Source organism: Rhinoderma darwinii, chromosome 4 (genome assembly GCF_050947455.1).
Source record: "Rhinoderma darwinii isolate aRhiDar2 chromosome 4, aRhiDar2.hap1, whole genome shotgun sequence".
Lineage (NCBI taxonomy): Eukaryota > Metazoa > Chordata > Amphibia > Anura > Rhinodermatidae > Rhinoderma > Rhinoderma darwinii.
Window position 1 is genome coordinate 382,852,441 of NC_134690.1, and position 11,502 is coordinate 382,863,942.

The following is an 11,502-nucleotide window of genomic DNA, read 5'->3' on the forward strand; positions in this document are numbered from 1 at the left end:
TCTCCAATAGAGCTACACATTGGGAAAGGTCTGCAAATAGTCTAAATAAACTCAATTACTCAGACACCCGCTGGAGAGGATGTTATATGGGCACATGCTGATACATACCTACCTGGTAGCATGCCCCGCAGCCTTTACCTTTTGGTCTGCAGTATTTATGCTGATCAAAAGTTGCAGGTGTCAGAACTTTTAGAAGCATGACTATGAGGCTATGTTAACACTGACTTTTTTTCATGCAGATTCCTCACCGAAATCCATATGAAATCCGCCCACAAACCATCTCCCATTGATTTCAAATCTGGGTTGCGTAAAAAAAAAAAAGAAGTGACCTGTCACTTCTTAATGCGGAATCCATTAGAAAAGTCAGCATATTTCTGCAAGTGGATTAGTGACACATAAAACTGGAAATCTGCTTAAAAAATCTGCGAGAAACTCGTGGGTTTTCCTTGAAATACGCTTCTGCATTTTCTGGCTCCAAATCCATAGTCTGAACATGGCCGAACTGCTGTTTATGGACTCTCTACTTTCTACATTTTACCCACCGACCTCTGTATACCACTGGGTATTCTGACCACCCTGAATCACTCCCCACCCCCCTTCTCACCCCAAAAAATTCTTAGAAAAGATTTCAATCATAATTATCTTTCCTTTTTCATAAAAAATAAATCATACTGCCCCCATACATATTAGATTGTTGTTGGATCCTATCAAATTTTCTAATGTGTATGACCAAGGTTAAGCTAACCTTCCAGTATATAACTGTAACTGGAAGGGGGTAGCCTCACTACATTTTTTTGCCCAGGGGTCTCCGCCAAACTTCATCTAGCTCCGGACCTCTATCCTAATGCTGATGGTACGTAGATAACACAGGATTACTCCATTGAGAATAGTTAATGGACACCGCTCCCTTCCTCCCCCTCCCTGCACTGTGACCTCAGCACATGCCACAGAGCATGCCCACAACACACTGCCATAGAAGTCAATAACTTGTTTTGTGGCTTAGATTTCTTTTGTCCAGGTGTCTGCTGTAATGCAACAAAAAAACAAAAAAAACATAAAAAAAGAGCAGAAAGAGACTTTAATTGGTATCTTTAATGAGCAGGATTTATGACCAATGTTATTCAATTAGATTTTTTTCAAAGATCATTAGATGGGAAGGACTTGTTACCAGGGGAACATGCCTTCTCCATCCTGCTTGGTAAGCTTTGCCAGACAGTTAAGAATGACCAGGATGTCCTTTACCTTATCACATGGCATATACTCAATTATCATCTTGCCCAGGACTTGCAGATCCCTTGAGGAGTAATGCTTTTCACGTGTTTTCTCATTCATGACTCCATAGGTGTTGACTAGGTATTCTGTAAAGTAGGGATGCACTGTGAGGTCATAGCCCAATTCCTTTAACTGATCCATTGTGTGATGGTAGCGCAGGTACAGCTCAGATCTAAGTTCGTTATTAACTTTGCCAGTCAGTGCACAGGTTGTCACCTATTAGTACGAAACAGAATATAAATGCAAATCAGAAGAAATTAAAATAGGTTGCCTCCGTAAGACAGCCCCGGTCCATATGTCCTATTAGGGCATATGGACATCCTAGAGGGGAGTCCCCCCTCTATGTGCCAGAACACGTAAGTATGGATCCCACTCTGACAAACCTGGGGCATTACATGAACAGTGATTAATTTGAATGGCGGGCATATAATGCTACATTGCCTGTGCAGCAGCCACTACGGGGTTAAATGTGTGGCTGGCCGCAGTTTTCCCTGGCGATTACAGCTGAAAGCTGGCATGAGAGAAGTTGGCCCTGCGGAAATCAACTTGTCGCAATGCCGGCTCTTTTTAAAAAGAGACAACCCCTTTAAGCAAACATTCCAGATCTTTTTTTACCAGGAGACTCTAGATAAGGGGTCCTCAACTGGTAGACCACGTTCTGAGCCCGGACTGGAGACATCAATTGTCTTGACCGGTGGTGCCGCAAGCAATGGGCATCCAGGGCAAAAGCCCAAATGTTTGGCCCGGTGCCACGGGCGACTGCCTAATACAATTGTATTTGCGTCCTCAGGACGCAGATACAATTGAATACTATGGAGGAGCAGTGAGCCATCTGCTCCACCATTTACCAGGCTAAAGGCGATGTTAGGCTGATGTGACGTCTCTGCAACATGCCGGCCTAGGCAAGGGTCCCTTCTCGGCAGGACCGGCCTTATGGGTGTGCGACCTGTGCCTTCGCACAGGGCGCATCACTCCAGCAGGTGGAAGGGGGCGCTGCGCTGGCTCCCTTCCCCTGCTTGTTTCAGAAGCCCCAGGGACCGGCGACTCAGAGGTCGCCTTTCCGCCCAGGCGCTTCTTCACTCAGTGCCGTCGCTACCGCTGTAGCAGCCATAGAGGCGACACCGGGCATGAGGGTGGTGGCGCTGCTAGCAGCCGCTGTGGCTGCTACAGTGGTAGCGACGGCGTTATAGCAGAGCAAGGAAGTATCTTCCCACTCTGCGATCTACTAGCGCCACTGTAGCTCCCTGAAGGAGCGGAATCCCTGTGTGGCCGGTGATTCTGCTCCTGGAGCACTCTGCTTGATGTGTCTGTCCATATATGGACAGTGACATCAGGAGAGACTCCTGAAGTGGAATCCCCGTCCACAGCGTTGCCAACTCTGTGACTGGAGATTCCACTCCAGTAGAAACCAATGACGTCACTGTTCATAAATGGACACAGACAAGAGCTTCTCTTGGAGTGGAATCCCCAGTCACAGCGACGGCAACGCTGTGGACGGGGATTCCGCTTCAGGAGTTTCCCCTGATGTCACTGTTCATATATGGACAGAGAAATCAAGCGGAGTGCTCCAGGAGCGGAATCCCCAGCCACACGGGGATTCCACTCCTTCAGGTAGCTATAATGGAGCTATCTACAGGAAGGGGAAGGGGGGGGGGGGTGCTATCTACAAGGGGGCTGTGTGGCACTACCTACAAGGGGGCTGTGGGCTGTGTGGCACTACCTACAAGTGGGCTGTGTGGCATTACCTACAACGGGGCTGTGGGCTGTGTGGCACTCCCTACCAGGGGGCTGTGTGGCACTCCCTACCAGGGGGCTGTGTGGCACTCCCTACCAGGAGACGTAGGGGTGCCCATAGGAAATTTTATTTTTCCTGTGCTGCCTAGAGTTCGAAAAGGTACTAGGCTACAGGATCACATCGACCTATGCAAGGATCCTGTCGTGGAGCAGCTCAGTTCGTCGTGGGAACAGGGCCTAGGTGAGTACAATTTTTGTTTTTGTTTTGGGGCACTGTCTACAAGGGGAAGTGGGGGCTGTATGGCACAATCTACAAGGAGGAGTTGGGGGATTATGGCACGGTCTACAGGGAGACTGTATGGCAAAATCTACAGGGGGCACTATACTGTGTGGGGGCCACTAATTGGTCATTATACTGTGTAGGTGTACTACAGGGGCCATAATACTGTGGGCACAATTAGAGGACACAATACCCCTCTCCTTGAAGGGGTTGTAATATATTATATTATTAAATATTATTATTGTACTGTATGGGGGCACTAAAACGGCATTCAAATTTTTTTATGGGGCATTTTTTTTAATGATGGGGTGGGGCGCCGAAAGGTCATTTCGCACGGGGCGCCATCTATCCTAAGGCCGGCCCTGCTTCTCGGCGTCTTATAGGCTGCAGGCCTAACATGGCTGAGGAGGTCTGGGGAACAACTCTGTTTGTCATGGGAACGGGGCTAGGAAAGTACAAGTTTGTTTTATTTATTTGGGGGGCACTGTCTACAAGGAGGGGGGGTGTGGAACTCTCTACATGGGGCAATGTGGCACACTCTACAGGGGGGAACTGTAGGGCACTATCTAAAATGGGCCTATGGCAAATCTGACCCATATGAATATAGCCTTACTGTTGGTGCTCAGCTCGGACCTTCACCTGACGGCAGACCCAGGTAAATGGATCTTCACTAAAAATAGTTGAGTACCCCTGCTCTAAGTTGTTGACTATGGGAGTTTGGATACTAAACTTCACTCTAACTACTGTATGTATTAATAGTATTGTTTGTATGACCCTGAATCTGCAGCACATTTGTAAATGTGTTTTAGAAGAAAAATTTATTGGCACTTGAAATGCGGGAAATTCAGTATAGTCTAGGGCAGGGCTTCTCAAGGTTTGTTTTGGGGGTCTCACCAGCCAGATTATGGGGATGCCTGGACCTCACTAGTAGTCGGAGTCCATGCCATAATTAAACATTTTAAAGGAACAGTGTTACCACAATTTCTTTTTTTAATATGTTAAAGATGTTAGTGCTTTATTAAAAACGTTTGGATTAATTTGTGTGTTTGTGTGTTACTTTTTCTTATTTTTACACTTTTTCTTCCCTATGGGGGCTGCCATTTTTTTTCCATTTCTGTATGTGTCGATTAACGACACATACAGACATGGAATACGGCAGCTCCAGTCCCATAGGGACTGCGAACGGGGCCCGTTCCATCCACTTCAATGTACGCCGTCTGTGTGGGAACGGCGCATGCGCCGCTCCCACACAGTCCAATTTGAAATGCGCGCCGTCCGGCGCCATTTTCTTGTGGACCGGAAGTCGCGGCCGGACAGTAAGATTACTACTTCCGGTCGCGGCTTCCGGACTTGTGCACTTGGACCAGCGGCAGCAGACGGAGCGGACGGGCCGGAGGGAGCCGCGGCGGCAGGAGCAGGTAAGAGATTTCTATGTATGTTCGTGTTTGTGTGTGTTTACTACTGTATGTAAACCTACTACACTGTGTGTTAGCTCAAAAAATGGCGACACACCGTGTAGGAGGTTAGACTGTTCAATCCCCTCGTTTATCCCGGCACTAGCCAGGATAAAGGAGGGGGGGATGCTGAGAGCTCACTAGAGCGAGGGCTTTTTACCCAATTTTGCAGCATAAAGCAATGTGGTTGCTTTACCACATGCAATGCTGCAATTTTGGGAATGGCTCCATCTAGTGACCAGAAATTGTAAATATTCTAAATTAGAATCCAATTGAATCCAATTTAGAATATTTCCTGACCCGTGAAAAAAAAAAAAAAAAATTTGAACAATGTTTAATCACCCACACACTAATTGTTTAAATAAATAAAAAAAAAATTTTTTTGCTAACAACACATTCCCTTTAAGGAGTTTATCTTATATATACAAATTAGAATTCATTATTTGCTAAACCAGAGATTGCTACAGGCAGAGAAAGGCCTGTGCAGTAGGAGCAAATAATATGTGACCACTTCTCAAAACTGCCTCCCCATCATATATTTTGGCACTGTATGACACTGCTATCTTGTCTTTAGATGTATATTGGCACTGTAGGGCACTACTATCTTGGCTTTATGTGTATAATGGCATTGTATGGCACCACTACCTTGGCTTTATGTGTACAGATGTAGCCATCTTTATCTTGACTTTTAACGCATTAAATATAAAGTGGCCAGAAACTTTAACTTGACTTTTTCAATGGCTTTTGTTGCGTGATATGCTGCAGCAAGTTATCAGTCAAGATAAACTTGGCTACATCTGTATATTGGCATGGTGTATTATGTCACTACTATTTTTCCTTTATGTGTATATTGGCACTGTATGGCACTACTATCTTGGCTTCATGTGTATATTGGCACTGTATGGCACTGCCATCTTAACTCTGTATATTATGCCACTTCTATCTTGGCTTCATGCGTATATTGGCACTGTATGCCACTACTATCTTGGCTTCATGTGTATATTGGCACTGTATGGCACTACCATCTTGACTCTGTGTATTATGCCACTACTATCTTGGCTTCATGTGTATATTGGTACTGTATGGCACTACTATCTTGACTCTGTGTATTATGCCACTACTGTCTTGGCTTCATGTGTATATTGGTACTGTATGGCACTACTATCTTGCCACTATTTTATACTGAGGCTTGATCTACACATGCAGTTTTTGGTGAAATTTTTCTAGCCAAAGCCAGAAGTGGATCCAAAAGGAAGGAAAAGTATAAAGGAAAGACTGATCTGACTCCTCTCCTGAAAAAAAGCTGCACCAAGATTTTAGCGCCCCATTACAACGGCAAATCCTAGACTGCATGTCTAATGACCAAACCAACAGCATCATAGACCACTACGCTCGTCTGAAACTGGCCTTATACTGGTTATTAGAATTAGACCTGAGCAAATATTTACGCCACATTCAAGTTTTTGCTAAGGGTATGTTCACACGCAGTGGTTTCAGATGTAATTCGGCCGTTTACGCCTCGAATTACGCCTGAAAAAACGGCACCATTACGCCTCCAAACATCTGCCCACTGCTTGCAATGGGATTTACGGTGTTCTTTTCCCACGAGGCATAATTTTACGCGTCGTTGTCAAAATACGGCACGTAAAATGAAGTGCAGGTCATTTCTTGGGACGTTTTTGGAGCCGTTTTTCATTGACTCCATTGAAAAACAGCTCCAAAAACGGCCGTAAAATACCCCGCGAAAAACGCGAGTTGCTACAAAAACGTCTGAAAATCAGGGGCTGTTTTCGCTTGAAAACAGCTCCGTATTTTCAGACGTTTTTTGCTAAGCGTTACCCTAATTGATATGCGGTTTGCCAGCCATTAGGTTTGTGATTTGCCTTTAGCAAATTTAAGTGAAAATAGGAAAATCATTGAATTTTAGAGACTGGTAAATCAGCAAATTGTATGAAATTACAATATACCACGTTTACCACCCTTGTGAATCAGTGCTGTATTGGTAACAGTAGTGTATAGACTGATGGCACTAATGTGTGGCACTACCATTGGATGTTGACTGCTAACAATATAATATACTAAATTGACACCCACATTATAATAATGCAACATCCCTGATTGGGATGTGACACGGATCCCCTTGTTAAACTCACGTAATGTGTCAGTCACTTTGTCTGTAGAGCGAGTGTTGTAGGGAAATATTGGGTTTCGGTAATTGTAATGGTAGTGCCTGCACACTGCAAATATTGTCTTGGATCACAAAGCTCTACCTCGACTGTAATACTGGTTTGCTCCAAAAAATTGAGTAGTTTATTTTTTAAATAATAATTTTGGATTGTAACCTGTTTGATCTTCTTATCCATATCAGCCACCCGGTATCCGTACAGACGTCTTCCTTCTAAGAATACAGCACAGAGGATCTTGCGATCCAGTTGAAAAGCTATTTCACCGACAAATTGTTCACACTGTTGAATTTTTTGGGGGTCTGTAAAAATGTTATAGCAAAATTAGCCAAAGTCCTTTACATAAACACAAGTTCTAGAAAATTGACACCAGTGTATATAATTTTTCTGGAGGCATAGGTCATGTTAGAATTCATCCCTGGGGAATTTCTACAGTACCTGGTAACAAATCTGTGTCAGGGGTTGTCTGAAATTGCAACAAAAACAAAAAATTCTCCCAGAAATAGCGCCACTCTTATCCGAAGGCTGTCTATGGTAGTGCAGCTCATCTTCATTCAAGTAAATAGGGCTAAACTGCTAGACCAGACAAAGCAGCTGGACAAGAGTGCCGCTGTTTCTGGGGGAAAAAAAGCAGACCCCGTTTGTTTTTTCAAAAACTCATATAACCCCTTTAAAGAAGACCTGTCACCTCTTCTGACATGTCTGTTTTAGTAAATAATTGTATTCCCCATGAAATAACAAATCAGGAACATATTTTCTTAGAACTCTACATTGTGCCATTCCTCTGTTATTCCTCCTAAAAATGTATGAATAAATTGACAACTGAGTGTTACCATTTGGGGGAGTGTCCCTACACAGACTAATACTGTCCAATCAGAACTGACAGAGAGAGACTGTAGGGCCGCACCTCTTTGACAAGGGGATGGTAACCCCCAGTTGTCAATTTATTAATACATTTCCAGTAGGAATAACAGAGCAGTGGCGCAATGTAGAGTTCTAAGAAAATAAGTTCCAGAATGGTTATCTCATGGGGAATTCAAGTATTTACTAAAATAGACATGTCAGGAGAGGGGACACGTCCTCTTTAAGAAAGACATAGCTATGTATGATGGTCTTTGTATTGGAAGTAGGTCCCATAGTAAAATTAAACCAGACTCCTCTGTGGTGCATGCTCTTGACTACTAGTAATAGTAGAATGAGTGAACATAACACCCACTTAAACACTTGGGGATCACCACATTTTTATTACCGAAGTCTTACCCTTTGAAGCTATTTCTTGCTTTCTTGTAGGGGATAGACTTCGTGCTCTTCTATGACGGTCTTTTAGGGTAAAGCGAAGCTGTAGGTTCTCGTGCAGTAGACCTATCATCTTGCGAAGCTCAGCGTTCTCATCTTGTAGACAGGTGTTTTCAAGAGCTAACACTTCAAATTCATTGGTCTTCATAATGTCAGTGGTTTTATTACCGAAGCTTCCCGAAGCGGCTGAAGACATATTACACAGATTGTCTGGTCTTCCAGTATGGGGATTGTGTCTCTCACCCACCTGGCACAAAATCTACTGACCCCAACCGAACCATAATACCGATGCTGGAACATACATGATCCAACATTCTGAGTCCTGTGATGTCATCAACTGTGTCACTCAGTCCTGTTGGGAAGCGAATGGTCCAATACAGCAAGGAGAGATATGCTGGATAAGACCACAGATAACTTGGAGTTTCCACTCATCTTTTTTTCTTTTTTAAGCGAAAGTCAGAATAAACACCAGAAAGGGGAGAAGGATAAAGTTTTTCAGTACAGTGATCTGAATGTATAGGAAAGTCCGCTCTAACTCCTTCTCCACATGAATGTATAGGAAAGTCCGCTCTAACTCCTTCTCCACGAATGTATAGGAAAGTCCGCTCTAACTCCTTCTCCACGAATGTATTACTAATCTTATTAATTTGCTATAAAAAGCTGGAAAACCGAGTAGTATGTTTTGTTTTTTCACCCATTTTGGACGGACTTCAGGACGCACTGATTTTTCTTCTTTTTTTCATCTCCACATTCTGAAAGCCAGAACTTTTTGTGAGGGGTGTAAATTAACAGCAATTCTGCCATTGTTTTTTGGGTTCTGTTTTTACAGCATTTGTTGTGCAGTATAAATGACACATTACCTTTATCCTGTGGGTCAGTACGATTATAGAGATACCAGTTGTATGTATATTTCTTTATTTTTTTCTACTTTTGCACAATAAAAAGCATGTTTTTGTGTCGCTATAATCTGAGATTTATATGGCTGGGTTCACACAGAGTTTTTTTACTAGTTTTTTTACAAGGAAACCGCGCCGCAATGCGCGCCAAAAAATGTCAGAAGCTGCCGCCCATTTCAATGGGAGGCGGAGGCGTTTTTTTCCCGCGAGCGGAAAAACCGGCTCGCTGGAAAAAGAAGGGACATGCCCTATCTTCGGGCGTTTACGCCTCTGACCTCCCATGGACATCAATGGGAGGCAGAGAAAGCGTATCTTGCAGCGTTTTATGCCCACGGCTCTCAATGGGCGCGGGCGAAAAAACGCTGCAAAAAAACGCTGCGAAAATCGGTGTTCAGGCAGAGGAAAATTTGCCCCAAAATTTCAAATGGAATTTTGAGGCGGATTTTCCTCCTGCAAAAAACTCTGTGTGAACAGGGCCTAACTGTTTTATTTTTCAGTCAAAGGAGCTTTGTGAGGGCTTTTTTTTTTTTTTTAAATATATAAACGAAGAATACATTGCACTCTATAGGCTCCAAATGGAGGCACACCGCCCCTTACAAACCCCTAACCCAAGGCATTTGAATCACAAGCACTGCATATGACCATCTTTATCACACCTCAAAATGTATACAGATCCCAGAACATACGCCCAAAACAAATACAGACCCAGACCCCCTAAACAAATACAGACCCAGACCCCCTAAACAAATACAGACCCAGACCCCCTAAACAAATACAGACCCCGGACCAGACCTCCTAAATACAGACCCCCTAAAAAAAGACAGACCCCCAACCAGACCCTTTGACTACCTAAATTAAAACAGATCCAAGACTAGAACCCTAGTTAAATAAATATAGACACCAGACCCCTAAATAAAGACAGACCCCCTAAATAAATACAGATTCCAGACCACCTAAGCAAAATATAGATACCTTGCTATGGGCAACTCGCCAAACCCAGACTCATCCATCAGACTGCCAGATAGAGAAGAGTGATTCATCTCTCCACAGAACACGTTTCCACTTCTCCAGAGTTCAGTGGCGGCGGCTTTACACTCCTCCATCCGACACTTGGCATTGTGCTTGGTGATGTAAGGCTGGCATGCAGCTGCTCTGCCATGTAAACCCATGTCATGAAGCCTCCGGGGTACAGTTTTTGTGCGGATGTTAATACCAGAGGAGGTTTAGACTCTGCAGTTATTGAGTCAGCAGAGCGTTGGCGACTTTTCTGCAGTATGCGCCTCAGCACTCAGCGACCTCGCTGTGTAATTTTACGTGGTCTGCACTTCGTGGCTGCGTTGTTGCGGTTCCTTCCACTTTACAATAATATCACTCACAGTTGATGGTGGAATATCTGGGAAAGAAATTTAATGAACTGACTTGTTACACTGGTGACGTCCTATTACAGGACCACGCTGGAATTCAGTGACCTCTTTAGAACGACCCATTCTATCACAAATGTATGTAAAGGCGATTGCATGGCGAGGCGCTGGATGTTATACACATGTGGCCATGGGACTGAATGAAAAACCTGAATTCCATGATTAAGAGGTGTGTCCCAATACTTTTGTCCATATAGTGTACTTTGGTATACAGGGTCCAACTATATGTCAAAAGGACATTCAATGGCCATATGTTTAACTATTTGAGTCTATGGGCATGTTAAACATATATGTTTGGACATTTTCCCGCCATATACAGTACATCGAACATTCACCCCAAATGTGGTGTAGACCACCTATAGAAATCCATGTTTTGTCTGTATATCCTCACAGCCAAATATTATAATATCCTACATTCAGAATCCAGACTTTTTACTACAGAGCACCTGGAACTCAACACGTCAATTTTTTTTGTTGTCGACAAGATGGGGAAAAAACGTAATTACAGCGGATGCCATTTGGTTTTTAATCACACAATCAATTACCAGAAATTATTATTTCGATGTCCAGACCCGTCACACCAGTTGACACAGACAAAATAGCCTTGGTCTTTGTGGAGAGTCGCTCCCAGGATCATGCTTGAACAATACAATTGGTAGTAAAGAGCTGTTCCATTAATGACAATGGGTAAGTAAAATGACATTTATATGCATATAAACCCGTTTTTAACTCAGCAGGAAATCTCTTTCTTGCAGCAAGAAGCAGAGGAAAGTGACAAATGAGCCGTAATCTATACATGCAAGTTGGAAATCTCCTGCTGAGAGCATAAGAAAATATGTTTCAGCGTGGAGATCCCGCTCGACAGCCAAATGAATGACAACCAGATTAAAGAACGGGACTGTTTGCTTCCCGAGAAATTCCAAACAATGTATTTTACAATTACGGCGCAATATCCGTTGGAAATGT

At 43.6% G+C, this 11,502-nt stretch overlaps 1 protein-coding gene across 1 annotated transcript; it reads right to left on the reverse strand.

The window, feature by feature from the left end:
• Positions 1-1,072: 1,072 nt before the first annotated feature.
• On the reverse strand, positions 1,073-8,530 carry LOC142761389 (speriolin-like protein). The gene is made up of 3 exons (XM_075864579.1): positions 8,184-8,530; positions 7,083-7,225; positions 1,073-1,488 (listed from the first exon to the last, which is right to left on the reverse strand). The coding sequence occupies exons 1-3, from the start codon at positions 8,413-8,415 to the stop codon at positions 1,165-1,167; spliced, it is 699 nt and encodes a 232-aa protein (XP_075720694.1). The 5' UTR covers positions 8,416-8,530; the 3' UTR covers positions 1,073-1,164.
• Between the last annotated feature and the right edge of the window lie 2,972 nt (positions 8,531-11,502).

Coding starts and splice junctions, on each gene's coding strand:
- LOC142761389 (XM_075864579.1), bottom strand. CDS start 8,415: ATGTCTTCAGCCGCTTCGGGAAGCTTCGGTAATAAAACCACTGACATT. Junction 7,226..8,183: donor GCAAGAAATAGCTTCAAAGG/GTAAGACTTCGG, acceptor ACATTTTTACAG/ACCCCCAAAAAATTCAACAG. Junction 1,489..7,082: donor TGGATAAGAAGATCAAACAG/GTTACAATCCAA, acceptor TCGTACTAATAG/GTGACAACCTGTGCACTGAC.